At 46.9% G+C, this 21,260-nt stretch overlaps 1 protein-coding gene across 2 annotated transcripts in view; it reads right to left on the bottom strand.

Annotated features, from left to right (window-relative positions):
- The window catches only part of Tex2 (testis expressed 2), a 110,699-nt gene that overhangs the window by 39,502 nt on the left and 49,937 nt on the right, over positions 1 to 21,260 (bottom strand). For both annotated transcript variants that reach the window (XM_021634279.2, XM_021634281.2), the window contains exons 3-5: positions 9,218 to 9,418; positions 7,631 to 7,970; positions 4,425 to 4,672 (exon numbers count right to left, since the gene is read on the bottom strand). In XM_021634279.2, coding sequence (XP_021489954.1) covers positions 4,425 to 4,672; positions 7,631 to 7,970; positions 9,218 to 9,418 — 789 coding nt within the window. The remainder of the gene's footprint in view (positions 1 to 4,424; positions 4,673 to 7,630; positions 7,971 to 9,217; positions 9,419 to 21,260) is intronic.

The raw sequence follows: 21,260 nt of genomic DNA, 5'->3' as shown, positions 1-21,260 counted from the left end.
AAGTCCACCCACAGTGACATTGTTCCTCCAACGAGGCCACACCCATTCCAAAAGGCCACACCCCCTAATAATTCTACTCCCTTTGGGCCAAGCATTCAAACACATGAGTTTGTGGGGGCCATTCCTCTTCAAACCACCACATCCACTCCCTGGTCCCCACAGGCTCGTAACCATAACACAACGCAAAATGCATTTAGTCCAATTTAGTCCCACTGTCTAAAAATCCAAAGCTCAAAGTCTGTTCTGAGATTCATGCAATCTCTTAACTGTAATTCCCTATTACATACTTCTAAAATATAATGACACAGGATATATATTACCATTCCAAAATGTAGGAAAGCCAACATAGTGAGGAAATACTGGAACAAAGCAAGACTGAAAACCAGCTGTACAAACTCCAAACTCTGCATCTCCATATCTGATGTCAAAATGGTCTTCAGATCTCTAACTCCTTTTAGTTTTGTTGATTGCAACACACTTCTTTCTCTTGGGTTGGCTCCAGTCCCTGGTATCAGCTTTCTTTGGCAGGTATCTCATGGCTCTGGCATCTCTAACCTCTTGGGGGCTCTAAGGCAATTCAGGTGTCACCTTCACAGCTTCATACAATGGACTCTCTGGCCTTCTATGCAGGGACCTGCCCCTACCCACATGCCTGGCCTCTGTAGCTTTCCTTAATCATGGAAAAAGGGTCCATAACCCCTTTCTTCTATCCATGATTTTAAAGCCAGAATCACTTGGCCAAAGCTGTCAAGGTCTGCTGCTTGTTCAATTACATCTTAACCAGCTTTCTGTTTTCCATAGTTTCCTTCATTGCCTAAGCTTGGCTGTTCTGACCAGTTGAACTTCAACTCAGAGATCTGCATGCCTCAGTCTCCTGAGTGCTGGGATTAAAGATATGTACCACCATATCTGGACCTAAACTGTTCCTTAATTCCTTTTCACAAGATGGAAGTTTAGCAAGAGACTGTGTGCTACACTGAGTGTAGCTTGAGCATAGGAGACCTCAAAGCCCACCCCAACAGTGACACACTTCCTTCAACAAGGCCACACCTCTTAAACGTGCCATTTCCCACAGGCTAAGCATTCAAAAGCATGAGTTTATGTGGGCCATTCCTATTCAAACTACCACAGCAGTGGATCATCCTCAGCCTCCTGTACAGCTCCCCCAAGTGACCCTGCACAGAGCAGCCAGAAGTCCTTACCTGCTGCCCCCAATGAAATTACAAATTAGTTCAGAAAATAAATAGTGACTATTGTTTGAAGCGACTACCTCGGGAGCTGTTTGTTTCACAACTAGGACTAACACCTGGACCTTATTCCAGAACTCTAATGTGGTTTGGTAGTAGGAAGCATAGCAGTCATTAAATTAACAAGGCTTGGGGTCCCACTCTTGAGCTGAAGCTTTTGAAGTGGGTTCTGGGTATCTGGCTTGAGTCATCAAGATTATACAGCAAGTGCTATAGCCACTGAGCCATCTATGACCACTATGGTTTTTTAGTGTTTGTTTGATTGGTTGGTTGTTTTTTGTTTTCTTTAAGACAGGGTTTCTCTGTGTAGCCTTGGCTACCCTGGAACTAGCTCTGTAGACCAGGCTGGCCTTGAACTCAGAGATTCTCCTGCCTCTGCATCCTGAGTGCTGGGATTAAAGGTCTGTGTTACCACCACCAGGCTACTTTTGGTTTTTTAAAGAAACAATTGTAGAGAATGTCTTGTGTATTGTATAGATGAAATTACCTTTCAACTAAAAAAAAAAAACCTTATAGTCTTATAGGTAGTAGTAGAATAGAAGGTGGGACATCCAGTAGGCAGAAAGGATTCTGGGAGAGAGCCAAGCATGGGAGATTTTCCTGGGAAGATATGAGAAAAATGAACACATGGTACCTGAGCAGAGGTAACCAGCCACGTGGCAGAACCTAGACCAGTATAAATGAGCTATCTTAAGTTATGAGCTAGTCAGAAAAGAGCCTAGCTATATGGCCTAGGTATTTGTAAGTATATTTTGAGTCTTATGAGTCATTATTCCAGGAGTTTGAGACTAATAGAAAAAACATGCACCCTACCTACTTCAACTGCTAACAGCAGGCTGTCCAAACTGTTGACAAGCAGGACACTGGGAAATTGCCCAACTTTGCAGAGACTAAGTGGTCAGTCCTTCAAAATTCCTGCTTGACAGAAAAGTCTGTCAGATGTTCTGGGGCGGTAGGCTGAAGATTAGATGCCCCAATGACACAGAGAAACCTGTGGTGCCTGCCTAGGCAGTCAGCTGTCTCTTGTCATTTCTATAGTTCCGGAAGCTGCTTGCTCTACACTTTCTACATACTTAGGTAATATTATTTCCTTCTCAAGTCTCTGATGGGGTTGAAGACTACATAGTCAGAGCCTTACAGTTTTCCTTATTAAGATTAAAGACAAAAAAAAAAAAAAAAAAAAAAAACAAACAAAAAAAAGATTAAAGACATAAAACCCTTAGTTTTTAGGAACCAAGATGATGTTTTAGGTCTAAAAAGATGTTTCTAGATTAACAAATGCAAGTTACAAGAAAATGATTTAGGTATAGAACTTTGAACTCACCAGGATAGGATAGAGAGTGGAATACTTTTTCAAAGGATTCCAAATACAAATGGACTAGACATAGTAAGTGTAATTCTTACCTGATAATTCTCGTAATTATTCTTATTGTATATAGTTTATTAATGTTAGAAAAAAAGCCATTTTTAAATAAAAAATGGGGGACATGTAGTAGAAGTTTGGTTTCTTTAAAACTCAGTTATGTAAACAGGTTTTTGTTTTAATAACAAGTGTGAGAAATGGAGCTGCTTTCAAGCTTATCCACAGTTGATAATTGCCTCCTGTGCCTCAGAGAGGGGCGTGGTCTTTGCCAACTGCAATTAGTTTGATTCTGAGGTCTCTGAGGGGGAATAAATACCAGAGCACAGAGAGGAGAGAGAGAAAATGCTTTAAGAGATGCTTTGAGGGATGCTGAGGGAGAAAGAGAGAAGTCGAGGAGACAGACAGAGAAAGAAGGCTGCTGGTATTGCTGGATAGCTGACAACTGAGATTGGCATTTTCCCAAAGAACCCAATGACCCTAACCAGCTGAAGGTAAGTCTAAAGAGGTCTAAGTCTAAAGAGAAGGTCCCCTGTCCCTTCTCTCCTACCTAGGGTTAGGGCTTGGGAGACTGGAAGGGAGGTACAGGCATTAAGGAAACCCAAATAGAGTTTAAAAACTAGCACCTGCAACACACAGTTCTCTGATCTTGGGTTTGATGAAAACCAGACAACTGATGTCCCCAGATAAATGGAATGTGGGGAAGAGGGAGATGGCACAGGCAAACAGGACACTTCTAGAAGAGCTGACATCACCTGCTCCAGCCTCCAGGGAGGTCTGCTTCCACCAGAGCTGGTGATTCAGTGTGTGTGGAAGCACTGAGCTGGAGGCCAGCAGAGGCACATGGGCTTCAAGCTAACAGGGTCACATAGAAGAGAATCAACAAAGCAGCTAAACCAAGGAGCAGCCAAAGGCATCAGAGGAAGATACCACATGACAAGAGGTTCAAAACTACTGACTCACCATGACAAGAGGCTGGGTGCTCTGCTGGTAGGGGCCTGAAAACGGTGGAGTACAGCAGAGGCCTGTGCTAGAGGCCTCCTGTCTGTGGACTTGTTCTCATTGACAAATCTTCAAAAGCAATGACAAAACAGAGGACCGCCTATGACTGCTCAGCATTGGACCTCTATTACCAGCGACTGTGACCTTCCTACCTAGAGCCTGTTGCTCAGGTACAAAAACTAGGCATCGCCCCTGCTTCCTTTTCGCTCATAGCCCACAGGTGTCCATCTACAAATCCAGCTAATTCCTCTCCCAACTACCCACTATCACCCACCCTCCACTGCTTCTCACCGGCTTCTCCTTCCCGCAGCCTTTCTCCATGGAGAGTCACTTAGACTCCAGTGTAGAACAGTGGCACTCTGTGTTCAAACTCTCCCAGGACCTCCCATCTCTCTCAGAGCAGATCTGAAAAGGCTCTGCTCACCCCACTACATCTGCCACCTCCCTCCCTGTCCTTGTTTGCTGCCCACCCTAACTCTTGAGTATCCCAACTGCATTCCTGCTGTGGAAGCTTGCAGCGGTGGGGCCCCTTCTGTAATGTTCTCCTAGCGTGTGCATTTGGCTCACTGACCACCCCCTCAAGGAGACCCAGACAACACAAACAGTAGTGGAACCTTCCTCCATTCCTTTACCCAGCTTCCGCTCTTCCTGCCACCCAATGCATCCTTTGTGCCATCCCCCGGAACATGAGCTCTGAGAACACATGCCTTTCCATGCCTGTCCAGCTCATCACCATGTCTCCAAATCCTGTTCTTAAAACACACAGAAGGTTAAGTTTAAGAAAAGCAGAAAGGCCCCAGGCCGAGCAGCTTTACCTTCTTCCCCGCTGTGGGGCTGCTCTCCGCACTCTGCACAGGGCTCCTGTGGGGGCTTCGGTCATCCTGGGGCACACACCTGCCCATGTACACACTGTAGTCTAGAAGCATCTTCTGTCGCACGCTGCCCACCAGCTCCTTCTGTTTTGGCTGGGACATCATCTCATCCATGCTGCCTTTGCTGCTGCTGCGGCTATGGGTCAGGTGGCCCGAGGGACTGCTGTGTCTGCTGTGGGTGGGCAATGGCCCTGGGGTAAGAAGTGATGGCTATTAATACCAATGAGAAGAAGAAGGCAGGAATAAACTAAATGTCCACGAGTTAAATGGAAAAGCAGCTAAAATGCCAACAAATGATTAAAAAAGCATTACCCTGGAAAATACCTTCTGCTCTAACAACAGATGATTTTTAGAATCATTTTTATTCTTCTCCAAGGTAATTTTGGAAGGCAGGCAGTACAGTATGCCAGGTGGCTAACTTTTTCTTTGCTTCCAGTGATCTTTTAGGAAAATGCAAAACACAAAGCACAGTGCCAGTGTGCCCTCCAGTCAGGGTAGACCTGAGAATGCTAACAGGGTAAAGGGTGGGTGGACAGGAAGATAATGAATTGTTCACCCACAGCTCAGGGCACTCCAAAGATGCCATCTTTCATTCAACAGACTACTCATCAGAAACCACCTCTGGACCTGTTCCATGCTAACCAGGGGAACAAGCTGAATCCCTGCCCTTGAAGTCAGACACGTGAGAAGATAAGTCACAATCACCTGTGGCAAGCATTGCCAAGAGCTGCTGACCCGGCATCTCACGGACACCCCACCAGGGACACCTGAACTGTCTTTCAAGGAAAGAGAAGCCATTTTCCTTGCCCTGGCAGAAGAGTCATCCAGACTGAGAACAACATATCAAGAAGCAAGATTCAGGGAAGTTCCACGAGGAAGACACACAGGGGACAGGAAGTGTGGGTGGAGGGAATGGCAGGAGCCTGTCAAGTGCTTCAACGGTGACCCCAGGTTCAGTTTAACCTGTTGCAATAGACAGTTTTTAGCATGGGGAGTGCCTGACACCAACTGACCGTTCACTCAGGTTTACTGTGAGAGCAAAGTTAAGAGCAGAGAGGTCAACATGCAACCAATCACTGACATTGCCAGGTTCCAGCTCTCTGAACTGCAGCTCTCTCTCTGGTCACACAAAGAAAGCTACATTAACTTAGTGGGTTTTTTTGTTTTTTGTTTGTTTTTTTTTTTTTTAGCTAAATTATTTCCAGGACTGAGCACCTGAGGTTTTTGCCTAGAATTCAAACTTTTTATAATCCTTTATCATTCTCAAACCACTTTAAGGTTTAATATTATTTTTAAATGTCAGTACAATGCTCTATTTCCCTCTCCTTTTTTAAATAAAAGGACTTTAGTAGAAAATGCAGTGCAGTCTAAATAAACTCTAGCGTTTAGTTAATAAATAAGCAACAGTTTTTTTTTTTAAAAAGACAGAACCAAGAGCACCCCTCCCCCCCAGTCCAAGGAGGTGATAAGAATCTGACTATGGCATGGCTATTGTTCCCTGCCCAAAGGAGCAGCTTCTTTGCTTGGGGTGGGACAGAGCATAGGAGCTGTTACCACTCTGTAAATTTCATGGCTGGCCCTTGAAATGCTGGAATTGTGCCAGGGGACCTCATGGCTTCCCTGATCTCTCCAGGTTCCGTTTCTCCGGCAACCACTTCTGACTATAGAAAGAAACTGAGTGCTAGAGATTTGGAATCTCCATCCTTATTTTGGCCTCCAGAACCAGAACCTGCACTGTGAGTTGCAAGAGAAACCTATGTTATGTCTCCAAGCGATAGCATCCCTGAGAGAGAGGACAGACCGGAGTCAACCACAAGACTTCTCTCACGTGGCGTTTACAGAGGTGCCTGGTCTTGGAGATGCACCACCAGGGTCACCTTCACAGCTGATAACAGCAGCCACTGTTCAGGCAGCTTTGAAATACAGTACATTCCTCACCCATTGATCTAAGTTCCATCTCCATTTACAGGGTTTTAAGGTAGCCCCTGCTAACCAGGTATTGCTAGCAGTGTCAGAGTGCAGGCTCGCTTGATTTCAGTGTAAAGTAGGTACCGAGCCTCCCATATTCCTGGCTATTACCATTGACTTTGTTATGCCGTAAGTGGAAGTCATTAAAAACAAATACGAGACGGGAGCCTTAGCCAGCTAAGCCACTGAGCCACCTGGAGGACCCCTAACGGCCGAGCTCAGAGAGTTTTGTGGAAGATGGGAGAGAGGACTGAGGGAGCCAGAGGGGTCAAGGACACCACAAGAAAACCTACAGAGTCAACTAACCTGGGCCCATCGGGCCTCACAGAGACTGAACCACCAACCAAAGAAGATGTGTGGGCTAGCTCTAGGTCTCCTACACATATGTAGCATATGTGTAGCTTGGTCATCATGTGGGTCCCCTAACAATGGGAGTAGGGGCTTTCTCTGACTCTGATGCTTCCCTTTCCCTCCCTTTCCCTTAGCTGGGCTGCCTTGTCTGGCCTCAGTGGGAGAGGATGCACTCAATCCTGCTGCAGGTAGATGTCCCAGGGTGGCTCGGTACCCATGGGGTCCTCCTGTTCCCTAAGAAGGGGGGGTGTCTAAGAGTGGGACTGGAAGGAGAGGAGGGAGGAGGCTGCGTTCAGGCTGTAAAGTGACTAAATAAATAAATCAATAGGAAAAGCAAATCCAGCTGAGCACGGTGGCGCCTGCCTTGACTGGCAATGCTCAGTAGCATAGGCAGGGCTCTCACCATGTAGCCTGGCCTGGAGCTCACTACATAGACCAGGCTAGCTTCTCACTCACAGAGATCCGCCTGCCACTAATCCCCCAATCCTGAGGTTAAAGGTGTGTACCACCACACTCTACTCCTGCCACTTTCTTCAGACTAGGGCCTCCTGGAGCTGCTTTTAGGAGAGCGTCAAGAAAAGGGAGTCCCAGGGTGCCGCCACAGGCGAGCCGCACGTCCCTGCGAACAGACCGATGCTGGCACACACCTTGGTACCAGGGGTGCGAGTGGTTACTGGAAAAAGCCCACACGTCATGGTAACACACGATGTGGCAGGGAGTGACGGACTACAGGCGGGCTACCACAGGCGGGCTGCCTGCCTGCCGCCACTCTCTCCCAATCTTCCCACAAGCCCTTTAAACTCGTACACACTTAGCGCAAATGCTATTACCTGATTTACTCCCAGAGATACCAGACGGCTTCTTGAGGTCTGACTTCAGCTTGGATGCCAGGATAAACCTCCTAAACCACTCCTCTTTTTCTCGGCCAGTTCTCCCAAACAGATAGAGTATCAGGTCTCGCTGGTTAGATTTTGTTCCCTCCAGAGGCTGGGGCGTCTTCTTAGGGTCTTCGCTTGCCATCTCTTTCTCAGCGGGCGGCTTCTCCTCACTGGTTTCCTTATCTGTCTGTGCCTTAGACATAAAGTCATCTTGCCGACCAAGCTCAATACAAATGGGGTACTTTTTATTCCAGATGCGTTTGCGAGCCAAGCTTTTAGGAACAAGATAAATCTACAGAGAAAGGCAATTGACGATTTACATACCAGAGAGTGTCTACCTTGTGCATCAATATCACACATCAGAAACCTTTGACTAAATGATGGAAGTTAAATAACTCTTACTACCTGCCTATAACCTGACTGTAGAACCCGGAATGCATTCTTTGAAATGACTTCTTATTCCTCAAAATTCCTCAAAAAAACAAACAAAAAAAAAAACTGTGCATATTGAAGACCTACATAAGAGCTATGAATATCTTTCATTCTCAGGCAGGAATTACAGGGTAGTAACATTTAACTGATTATCATCAAACAGGCTTGAAGACTGAGTTAGTGAGCACAGGTGACGCTCAAAATGGGAGGAAAGAATCTCTCTGTCTAGACAGGGAGCATAGGTCAACGCTGGGGATCTATTCAACGATGAATCGATATAGCAACTACTTTACACACGAGCTGCAAGAACAGAGAACCGATGCCCTGTAGAGTAACAATTTACACACAGTTTTTAGACTAAATATTGAGTGTTGTTTTTTGTTGTTGTTGTTGCTTTTTTAGGGTATATGTGAAGAGGACAGGTTGAGGCAGGATCTACCTATGTAGTCCAGTGCAGCCTGGCCTCAAACTATGTACCCCAGGCTAGCCTTGAAATCACAGCGATCCAAGCAGGGTGCGATGGAACATGCCTGTAAACCCAGCACTTGGGGAAGCAGAGGCAGGCAGATCTCTGTGAATTGCAGGCCAGCCTGGTCTACAAGTGAGTTCAGGACAGCCAAGGCTACACAGAGAAGCCCTGCATCCCTACCTCCACAACTAGCTTTTAATGTCAGAACTGTAAGTGCAGAGAACCCTTGCTCCTGGAATGTGGTCCATGGGGACCCAACAAGAGCTCCACCCTGAAAGCTCATAGAAATCTAGGCTCAGCTGGCAGTAGTATCACACGCCTTCAATCTCAGCACTCAGGAGGCAAAGGCAGGAAGATCTCTGAGTTCCAGGACAGCCAAGGCTATACAGAGAAACCCTGTCTTGGGAAAAAGAAAAATGAAAAAAAGAAACCCAGGTTCTCAGGTCCCACTCCACGTTGTTGCACCACAACCTGCATTTCAAAAGATGTCCAGTGATTGCCAGCTTGTCTGAGAAGCCTCGGGAGAGCAGACTGCTCCTTAAACCACATCGTGGCGTGGGGTGCAGCATAGCAATCACGATTCCAGATGCTTTTCATTCATTCATGCAAGCTCTGCTTCCAAAACCACCCAGACTCACCTTGCTGTCTGAGAGGTCGTAGATTTTCTGGCTGATGTAGGTGACCTCTGGCTTTGTTTCATTGTAGCTTGCCCTCCTGGATATGTTTTTGTTGGGCTTTGAAAGTCTTAGGGTTCCACCCTCCAGCCTGACGAAGACTGAGTGCGTCAAGGTCGCATGGTAAGTTTCTGGATCATAGTTGTAGATCTCGTTCATCCATCCCTGATGGAGAAACCCTTTATTAATAAGAGTGAACAGTGAGTGAGTATATACCCTGTGTATCTTTCTGCCTCTGGGATACCTTGCTCAAGATGATCTTTTCCAGTTCTCACCATTTACCTGCAAATTTCCTGATTTCCTTGTTTTTTATTGCTCAGTAATATTCCATTGTGTAAATGTACCACAATTTCTCTATCCATTCCTCAACTGAGGGGCATCTGAGCTGTTTCCAGATTCTGGCATTACAAACAAAGCTGCTACAAACATGGTTGAGCAGTAGATATTAGACATATAACATAGGATAAACATAATAAAATCTATACACCTAAGGAAGATAATCAGGAAGGACGACTCTGGCTAAGATGCTCAATCCCCATTCAGAAAGGCAAAGAGGATGGACATCATAGGGAGGAGAAAAGAGGGAACAGGACAGAAGCCTACAACAGAGGGATTCCGAAAGGTTCTAACCTTCAGGGTATCGGCAGATGCTGAGACTCATAGCCAAACTTTGGGCAGAGTGCAGGGAATCTGATGAAAGAAGTAGGAGAGAGTAAGATCTGGAGAGGACAGGAGCTCCATAAGGAGAGCAACAGATCCAAAAAGTCTGGACACAGGGGTCTTTTCTGAGACTGATACTCCAGCCAAGGACCACTCATGGAGATGGCTTGGAACCCCTGCACAGAGGTAACCTATGGCAGTTCAGTATCCAAGTGGGGTATCATAGTAATGGGGACAGGGACTGTCTCTGGCAGGAACTGATTGGCCTGTTCTTTGATCACCTCCCCCTGATGGGGGATCAACCATACCAGGCCACAGAGGAAGACAATGCAGCTACTCCTGATGAGACCTGATAGACTAGGATCAGAGGGAAGGGAGGAGGACCTCCCTTATCAATGGACTGGCAGAAGGACACAGGTGGGGAAGAGGAAGAGTGGGATTGGGAAGGGAGGAGGGAGGAAGGTACAGGGAGGATACAAAGTGAATACACTGTAATTAATAACAATAACAATAATTAAATAATAATAAATAAATAAAAGAGCGCGCAGTGTGCCGAGGTGAGAACCCTGGATATCAGGACTGGCCTTCACAACGCAGTGCTAACTTCCCGATGCTCAGTGCCGGGGAACAATGGGAATAATTTGGTATGGTTTGATAACCAAAAATGGGGGAGGCAGAATGGTAATGTCCACTATCCAAAAAACACAATACTTTTCTTAAAGTTGACAAGCAAAAGAAGACATTCAAGTCTTATGCACACAACAGAGCAAGGCTCTCTGCCGAATCTCCCTTGAGAATGAGCACTGAGCCAGTCTGGATTTTTTTTTTTTCTGTTTGTTACAAGGTTTCTTACGTAGTCTAGGCTAGCCCAGAACTTTTCATCTTGCACATCCACAGTCTGGGTGCTGTGATTACTGGGTGTGGGCCTGGTTTCCATTCTGGTGCTGTCTTTAGATTGACTGATCTGTTGGTTTATTACTTGGGTGCTTTAGTGCATCTGTGGAGGCCAAAAGACAATTTGCAGGGGAAGGCGGCCTTCTCCTTCCACCACGGGGAACTGAGGATTGAGCTCAAGTTGTCAAGTATAGCAGCAAGTACCTTTAAGCCATTTCGCCAGCCCCAGTCCAGCCAGCTGAGGATAGAACCCAGGGCCCCGCACTTGCTAGGCAAGCGCTCTACCACTAAGCTAAATCAATCCCCAATCCCCGGTCCGGCTTTTTCAGTTAGGCTAATAAAAAAACGACTTTATCTTCAAACAGGTCCTTCACTGTGCACTTCAAGGGCTTTTGCAGCAGCAGTGGGCAGGCAGAGCACCTTACTGTTTCAAAGATGGCTGGAGGGGGCTCTGGGAAAGAAGACCACATATCCCATTGCTTTACCACCATAAAATTCACTTATCATTAAAATGAATTCTCAAGCCAGGCGTGGTAATAGTGCACGAATTTAATCCCAGCAGTCAGGAGGCAGAGGCAGGCAGAGGTCTGTGAGTTTGAGGCCAGGGTGGTCTACAGAGTGAGTTCCAGGACAGCCAGAACTACACAGAGAAATTCTGTCTGGAAAAACAAAGCAAACCATACCAAAACCAAACACTGTTTTTGTTCTTGTTAGACTTAATTATCACCAAGCAAGTGCATCCTGAGTGAGGTAACCCAGAGCCAGAAAGGCACACATGATATGTACTCACTTATAAGTGGTTATTAGCCATATAGTCCAGGATAACCATTCTACAATTCATAGACCCAAAGAAGCCAAGGAGGGTACAAGGGAGGATGCTTGAATCTCATGCAGAAGAGGAAATAAAAGTCATCTGAAGTATATGGAAGAAGGGAGCTGTATGAGAGAGGGAAAAGTAAGGAGTGCAGGAGCAGGTGTTGGGAGGGGCCGGGGGATGGAGGTAGGAAGGGGAGGACCAAGAGAGGAAAATCTGTGGGGGAGCATCTCTGAGACAGGGGAGGCCCCTGGAAGTCTATGGTGTGACCTGAGCTGAAATCCCTAACAGCAGGGGACATGGAGCCTTAACCTGCCATCTCCTATAGCCAGGTGGGACCAGTGGAGGGAGGGGGACATGAACCCACCCATAAAACCCAAATTTCATCCTACCTACAAGAAGTGTAGGGATAAAGATGGAGCAGAGATTGAGGAAATGGCAAATTAATGACTGGCACAACTTGAGACCCACCCCACAGGAGAGAGCCAACTTGACACTATTAATGATACTCTGCTGTGCTTGCAGACAGGAGCCTGACATAACTGCCTTCAGAGAGGCTTCATGCAACAACTGATGGAAACAGATGCAGACACCCACAGCCAAAAAATAGGTGGAGCTCGGGGAGTCTTGTGGGAAGGAGGGAGAAAGGATTGAGAAGGCTGGAGGAGTCAAGCACACCACAAAAAGACCTACAGGGTCAACTAACCTGGGCCCACGGGGGCTCACAGAGACTGAACCACCAACCAAAGAGCATGCATGGGCGGGACCTAGGCACCCGACACATACGTAGCATAAGAGCAGCTTGGTCATCATGTGGGTCCCCTTCCCTTTCCCCTAGCTGGGGTGCCTTGTCAGGCCTCAGTGGGGAAAGATGCACTTAGTCCTGCTGTGATTTGAGGGGCCACAGTGGGTTGGTATCCTTTAGGAGCCTCCGCTAAGGAGAGAATAGAATGGGGGAGGGGAGCTTGAGGGTGGGACTGGGAGGGAGGGGAAGAGGGCTGGCATCAGGCTGTAAAATGATAAAATTAAATAAACCCAAAACAAAACAAAACCCCATAGTTTTTTCCTTCCCTCACTGCCTCTCTCTCTTTCTGTGTGTCATAAGATTGGGATATATACCTCAGCCACATCTTCACCTTCTATTTTGAGACAAAGTCTCTCACTGAACCTGGAATCTGCTGTTCAGCTAGAATGGCCCCAAGAAACCGTGGATCTGCCCATCTCTGGCCCTCAGGATGAGCTGCAGAGGTGCGCTCTCTGTCTAAAGTTGTTTTACACAGTAGAGACAGGGTCCTCCTGCTTACACCAAAAGTGTTCTACTTCCTGAGCCATCTCCACCCTCCCACCCTGTCTTTTGTTGTTGTGGTGGTTGTTGTTTTTCGAGCTCGCACTATGTGGGGTCAGGCTGGGGCCAAACTCCAGAGATCCTCCTGCTTCTGCCTCCCAGAGTACGGAGAATAAAGGCGTGTGCCACATTTTTTAAACACTCGTTAGGTGTTACATGCCAGGATATGTTTATTTTGGTGATAGTTTGGTGATAGGTTTCTTCTTTTTTTTTTCTTTTTTTAATTTTTGTTTTTTTATGTTAATTACAGTTTATTCGCTTTGTACCCCAGCTGTAGCTCCCTCCGTCATTCCCTCCCAATCCCACCCTCCCTCCCTCATCTCCTTCCTGCCCTTCTCTAAGTCCACTGTTGGGGGAGGTCCTCCTCCCCGTCCATCTGACCCTAGCTTATCAGGTCTCTTCGGGACTGGCTACAATGTCCTCCTCTATGGCTTAGCAGGACTGCCCCTCCCGGGGGGGGGGGGATGTCAAAGAGCCGTCGAGTTCATGTCGGAGACAGTCTCTGTTCCCCTAACTAGGGAACCGCCCAAGGACCATGAATGGATATAACCTAGAACCCCTGCCCAGATGTAGCCCATCTTTTGAGACAGAGTATACTAGTCTAGCCTCAAACTCAAGACTTCCAACCTTAGCTCTCTAGTGTTGGGAATAACCCAGTATTCTCAGATCTGTGCCATCAAGTTCCAGGATCAGAGGCGCACACAATAAGTTGTGCTCAGCTTATTGACAAGTTCTATGTGCACTTCAAGAACAACCCCGATGCTGCCACTGAATAACTTTCTCCACATGTACTTCTCTCTTCAAACATACACACTTATTTACAGAGAAATCTCTATCAAGTTTTTAGCTTGTTTCTTTGCTTTTCAGATTTGGAAAATAAGACAGTACATCAAAGCTGTGAGAGCTGGGCTCTGCAATGCTCTGTGCCCAGGTCAGGCATGCTGTCATTATCCTGTGCCCTCTAAGGAGCTGCAGATCAATTCTGTTCCTAGGTCAATTCTTGTATGTGGTCAGCAAAGGCAACCCTCCCCATAATGCTGTGGGAGCTGGTTTACTACGGATCAGGATCAGCCTGAAGAGCAGGCCCCACCCGAGCTCTGGCTCCACTTAGCAGTTCAGAGATGAGTAAGCACATACCCTCTGCTGACAGCTCTTGACAGTCACAGGCCAGCCTCTGCTCGCCAAATACCAGGACAACCTGATTCAGAGAAACGTAATGGAAAGGAGTTTGGGCCTAACTACACAGATCAAAACCACAAACCTTAGCTGCTGTGTACTCTAGCAGAGGCAAGAAGCCTAGGTTATGCCTTCCCTGGGGACAAGCTTGCTCCAATGTTCCTTCAGTATGACCCAGGCCAGGGTTCCTCCCACCCGTATCTCCCCAGATGTCTGGCAGCTATGGTTTCTTTCTTCCTTTTCTTTCATCTTCAGATCTCGTCCTTCCAGAAATGCCATGTTCCTTTAATTCTGCTCAACAGACCCTAGTTGAGGCTAAAGTCCACAGCTGCCAAACAGCAAACAGATACCACCCATGATCAGGACTCAGATGGCACCATGCTGTGGATAATCATTTGCCAGCTTTAGGAGACCCTATCGTGCTCATGTTTGGTTTTGTATTAAGACTGCTGATAACACACCCTGGCAGCCCACATTCTGTTAGCATGACTTCTGCAGGATCTGGCGGCTCAGGTTCCAGCCCTGCCTTCAACACCTGCCAGCTACGTGTGTGCTGCTCAGTCCTAGGACCCCCATTTTTCCATCCTAGCTTTCTGATTACTCACCCCAACTCATATTCTTGATGCAAGTCACAGTATTTCTTCATGGTGACATTACTTTGAGGAGCATAATTCATACAACAAGAAGGAACAAATCTTATGCAGTTTTGAAAATAGTAATAAATATTCCCAATAGCACCTGGCACGTAGGCTCATATCATGTCCTGGGAACTTCATGTGCATTATGCCATTTACCTCTGCTAATTTCCTACAACCAAACCAAGCTCATACCAGAGTAAATGATCTGCCTCTTGATGGAGACTGGTACCGATGGGACTTGGCTTCAGGTCTAACTGACTGGGCTGTGGCCTCCTATGACATGGCCCTACAGTCTAGGCAGTACCTTGTCACCCTTCAGGTCATAGCAAAGCTGACAGCTCTCCCTCAGGGTTGTGTATCTGACTGCTTAGCACTGCCCTTCTCTGCCACCTTCTGTCCTTACTGGACCTGTTAACTGATTGCTTTAATTAACTGAGCTGCGAACTGCACAGGGCAGGGAAAGCAAGGCATATCTTAGTACTAGCAAATGTCTCTTGCCTGAGCATATGAATGAAGCCTGATTCAGGAAGTAGCCAAGAGGAGGAAATGGAATACTTAGAACTCACAAACAGGCTGCCGTCCCCCAGCCCCAGCCCATAGGCACCGTGCTGGCTGCACTCCTGGACACACACAAAGGAACAAGCTGAGCAATTACTTGCAAGGGGAAGACCAGGTCACTTCCCTCAAGGAGAGGAATGGCAGTAGGAATGCATAAAGCTGCACAGAGTAAGAAAATAAGGAGCCTGGAGGGACAGCAACTGCTGCTGGACCCGCATTAGACAGGCAGCTGGGCGGACTGGCCTTGGGCTCAGACCGAGATGCTGAGCAGGCTCAAATCTGCTCTGCCCCGAGTCTACCTGAGCTACCCCAACACTTCAAACCTCGGCTCCCTCGCAAAAGGCAATCTCCGAGCACAAACCTAATCACCTTTTCTACCGTTGGCAGGCCCGAGTTCTCCCGGAGCAGGACTGACTCCCTGGATTAGGCTGCATGTGAAATTTCCAGACTGAGCAGTCAGATACACAACCCTGAGTCAGCACTGGAACTCCAAGGCCCCCGCCCCCCCGCCGTCCCCTGCTCACCTGTTCCAACATTCGGAACCCTAAATTTACCACGTTTTTCCCCAGCTTCATTTTGTTATGACGCAGGGGCGTGGGCATAAAGAGCTGTGACACTGAGCTGGTGTCTCTCTCCCACAGCTGAGAGGTCGGCCCGCCTCGTTTCTCCCTGCCCCTGGGACTGTTCAAATGAAGGCAGTGTGTGTCGCTGGAACAGCAACCAGTCAGCGGGTTGTACTTGTCTGGCCTCAGTCTGGCCCTGCGATGGCGTTAGAGAAAGGTCAGGGGTTTCTCTTCAGTTCTCTGCTGGACTCAGAAGCTACATTTGGCTGAAAGAGCAAACCACAATCTATAAAGGGGCCCATTTAGTCCTGGGAAAGATTAAAAGCTACAATTAACCTTTTGCAAAATAATAAAGTCTGGAGGAGCTCACTCAATCACACTGCCAGGAAGGAGTTCAAAGCCAGTGCTCCATGCCCAGTTGGATGCTCAGCTGACCAGAGGGAGGTGCATGGTCCTCTCCCCGGGAAGCAATGAGAGTCCTGTGTGTGTGGGGCCTGGGCTGACACCGGTAACACTGCAGCAAGCCTTCACTCGGTGGCTGTGCTGGCACGTGGACTTGACTGTCACTCACTCAGGTCCCTGCTCATCCCTTCACCTATCAAGAGAAGTCCCAGAGAGCAGGGGCTGAGGCCAGGACCTGAGGCCACCCCTGCTGACACTGGTCTCTGAAATATACGTGCAGGACAGTGAGCTTCCTTTGCCCCAAATGACACACAGGCAGGAATTTGTGCTTTTTGCACTCAGTCCCCTTTTGATATACCGCTGCTTGGGAGTCACCTATTAAAACAGCACCAAATATCCTAGGCTGGGAGAATAGGGAAGAACTTTGGTGCAAATTTAATTTTATCCAAGAAAGACAAAGCCAACCTGCTGCAGACACGCAAAATTCATACTGTGAGTGAGAGCCTCAAGCAGACAGCCAGTATTTAAAATACATGCTAGCCAGAGCCATTGCAGAGTGAGAGGAGGGGGAGTCCATTAGCGGAGGGAAGCGACAGCATCAGCACTGGCCACATCCTCCAACCAACTGCTTCAAGGTCACCTTCACAGCCCACCACTGGAACCACTGGATTCCGGCTAAGCCACAAACTATGGGACATGGCCTTTATCTGGGCCTTGCTATCCTTCACAGGAACACCTCCCAAACTCAGGGCAGGCTTTAACTGTAGCGCGTTTTAAATTATGGTGCACTGGTGGAATGCAATGGAGCAGGAGATAAGCAGCACTCAAATTAGGCAGACAAATTAAATGACCTCAGGCGAACCGCTGAGATAACCAAGGTCCTGTTTATTCTCATACATAATAAACATCAGATCACATCATTTCAACACTGGCCTGTTAATAATAGATCAGCAAACAAGTAAGATAGTAGCCTCCAGCTCTGCAGCTTGCCCCTCCTACCAGTCAAGCAGTTTCTGAATACATACCAACAACATATACCTTCACTTATAAGTCACACAGTAAACAAGAGAAGCAGAGCAAGACAGGACAGAACAGCCTTCTTGCCAACTTTTACTATATTGTCATGCTATCTTTTTAAGCTTTTAATTTTGCTTTTATTATGGTCATACATAATAAACATCAGAGCATACCATTTCAGTGTGTGTGTGTGTGTCTGTGTGTGTGTGTGTGTGTGTAGTTCAGAGGACAACTCTATTGAATCCATTCTCTCCTTGTACCTTTACTTGGGTTCTGCAAATCTGAGGTCATCAGGCTTATGTGGCAAGTGCTTTATAGACTGAGATAATTCCCCAGCCCCTCCTCATATGTCTTTAGCTGACAACCTAAGACAACATGTATGTTCCAGAGTGAAGCTTATTGTTAGTCATAATAACAGATGTAAGTCTGCACTTCAAGGTTAAGCAGATAATTTCTGATCTCTATGGCCAAAGGTCAATATATAATCATTTACATGTCAACTATCACACAGCTTAGTCACTTTTTTATCTAGAAAGAACAAAAATACAGATTGAAAACTAACAACTAACATTTTCATATTGATAGTGTCATCAGCAACCTACTGGACAACACAGAGAGAAGGTACGAAACAAAGTCGTGAGTTAAGAACAGTGGCCTGAGCCAGGCTGTGCTGGCTCACGCCTTTAATACCAGCACACTGAGAGGCAGGCAGGCAGATCTCTGAGTTCCAGGCCAGCCTGGTCTACAGAGTGAGTTCTAGGACAGTCAGGGCTACACAGAGAAACCCTGTCTAAAAAACAAACAAACAAACAACAAAAAAAAATCCCAAACAAACAAAACAGAACCGTGGCCTGGCTTCCAACACCACACACCTGCAGGTGTGCATGCACCCACACAGTCACATAAAATCAACACATACTCAACACACACTCACACACTGGACATACACAACATTCACACAACACACGACACTCACACAGACTCTCAACACACACACGGCATTCACATACACACTAAACAAACAACACACACACACAATGCACATGCACACACCCTGGAACCAGCTGAGTTATAGCGAACTGAAAGGCTAATGACTGTACAGTAAGGACGGTCTTCAAAGGATTTTGTACTTTTCTTCTGAAGGGAAGAGGACAAGGTTCATTTTAGACAAGTCTCACTCTTAGCACAGGCCGGCCTGCAACTCACTATGTATTCCTGGCTTGGCTTGAACTTGTACTCCTGCCTCAGCTTCCCTTGTGCTAAAATTTCAAGCTGTAACACCATGCCCAGCCTGCACTTTTCTTACACATTAAATATAAACTTGGAGGCAAAAACACCAGTGGTATCTTTCACAGGTAATGCCTCCCTGTTCTAAAAACACAGTTTGAGCAGTCTTTGACCCGTAATACCCACAGCCTCTTTCTTTATGCCACAGATGACACCCAAAACAAAAGCAAAGAGGGCGCTCCTAGGATAACCATCCAGAATTCAAGAATTTTTAGGATGTTCTGTGCTGGACCGGTATAACAGACAGTCACAAGGGTAAGTTAATGAGCTGAAAATTGGCAAAAGCCTGGATGTGGTGATGGAAGCCGTTAATCCCAGCACTCTGGAGGAAGAAGCAGGCAGATCTATGTGGATCTAAAGTCAGGCCAGCCTGGTTTACACAGTAATTTCAAGGCCAACCAAGATGAACTCTATTGGAAAGAAGGGAGAGGGAGGGAGGGAAGAAGGGACGGAGGGTGGGATGGAAGGAGGGAGGGAAGAAACTTGGCAAAATGTTATTGCAAGTGGGTACTGGGTACATGGGGGAAAGTCCAGAGAAAACAAATTCCGGGATCACCCACCAATCATTAACCACACTGTTCCTGTAGGATTCAGGAGGAATACTCTACACACAAGGTGCCTGCTTGTATGTGAGGCCCCTGCCCAGAAGCACCTCACCTAAATTCTTTTTAAACTCTGTGTGTGCATGTGTGTGCGTGCATCTGTGTGCATGCTACACATGTGCAGGTGCCCACAGAGGCCAGGAAAGGGTGTCTTATCTCTTGGAGTTGGAGTCACAGGTGGTTGTTGGATGTCTGATGTGGGTGCTAAGAACTGAACTCAGGTCCTTTGGAAGAGCAGTAAGAGCTCTTAACCACTGAGCCATCTCTCTATTCTCAGCTTTCGGGTTTTTGAGATCATCTTGGCTTCCAGCTCAAGATCCTTTTCCCTGAGTCTCCCAAGTGCTGGCATCACCATGTCTGGTGATCTTCCTGTTTGCTGTTGTGATTTGACTTTTGTTTTTGAGATGGTCTAATATAGCCCAGGATGGCATTGAACCTGAGATGTAACTAAAGCTGGTCCTGAACTCCTGATGTTCCTGCCTCTGGAGTGTTGGGATTACAGGCATGAACCATTGTGCATGGCTCAAAATTATCCTTTTATGTGTCAAAATCCAAGCCTCTATTTTAGGGAATCGAATTATTAAAACAACCTGTCCCTTTCATTACATCTAACTCTGGCACAGAAAGGTTTTCCAAAATTCATCTTTACTAGTCTCTGCTAAGGCATGAATGTAATTTTAGCCAACCTTCTAGACAGATTCTCACCCTGGAAACTGACATCCTACTGCTCTGGATGTTGCTAATTTATATGTCAGATGAGAACTTGCTCATAAATATAATTTAGAACTGCATCTGAGTCACACTCAAGCATAAATCCAAGAACTGTTTGGGATCTTGGGGAAGTTTTTCATTATAAACAAGTGGGAAAGTGGCACTGAATGAAATATACTCTCGGCCAAGTGACAGTACATGCTCAGAGGAGGAGGGCCATCCAGTTTGCTTAGGAATGCTCAGTAGCCATCCTAAGGGCAGTGGCTAACTGAAACGCCTCAGCATGCCAGGTCTTGGCACACTCATCTCTAGGGTTCTCAGTCCAGGGCGTCTCGCTGGCCACTCCAGAAGCATATGCAAGAGAGGGACCTGCACTGTGACATTCTTGGAGTCAGTGGCACCCAGGAGGTCGCCCTGAGCTACCTTACTCAGCTCACCAGGTTTCAAGTCTGGTAACTGCTCTTGCCTTCGTGCTTCCGCCTCCCCGGGTTAGATGCCCGAGGCAGCCTTCTCATTTGCCTGATTCCCACACCTTAAATAAGCATGCTCTAGTCCCAGGAGTTCTTCTGTAGCCTTGGTGACAGATCATGCGTCATACAGAGGTCGTTCCTGCTTGTGCTCCAATCAACGTGATTGATAATCACTTGGGCTAGGAGTAAACAGTGGCTTACTGTGGCCCTAGACAGCCACTGCAGTCTTTGAAAATAGCTACTCCTTCGCTGCAGATTGGTGTTTTGAATTAGTGACTTCATACTTATCACTGTTACAGCACCATGCTGCGTGTGTTTAAATGTTTGTTTATTTATTGTGTGTGTGTGTGTGTGTGCATACATGTATGTGGAGAACCAGGTTCACATGTGGAAGTCAAAAGACAACTTGTAGGGCCTGGTTGCTCCCCTCCACTATGTGGGTTCCAGGCTGCCAGGCTGGGCAGCAGGTGCTCTTAGCTGCTAACCCGGCTCACTGGCCCTGCAGCGCTTCCTTAAATACAAATGTCAGCAGTGCAGATGGGACTCAAAATTTACCCGGAGAAAGCACAGAACACCTTTCTTTGCTTTCTCTCCCTTCTCATAAAATGAGATCACAGAGAAAGAATGTCGTCGTGTTCCTTAAATTGTTCACAGGGCCCATAACAAAGCTAGACTCTGGCCAAAGTCTTCCTAACTCACTTCCTACTGTCAGCAGAAAGCTTAAACCATGTGTTCTACTACAAGAGTCTGTTTAGTGTTTGTTGACACAGTTTCCCTAGGTAGCCCAAGCCAGCTCTGAACTTGTGATCCTCATGCCTCAGGTTCTTGAGTGCTAAAAGAGTCTTCGAGCAACCCTGCTCCAGTTCAACT

Source organism: Meriones unguiculatus, chromosome 7 (assembly GCF_030254825.1).
Source record: "Meriones unguiculatus strain TT.TT164.6M chromosome 7, Bangor_MerUng_6.1, whole genome shotgun sequence".
Lineage (NCBI taxonomy): Eukaryota > Metazoa > Chordata > Mammalia > Rodentia > Muridae > Meriones > Meriones unguiculatus.
This window is presented reverse-complemented; position numbering and strand designations above follow the sequence as displayed.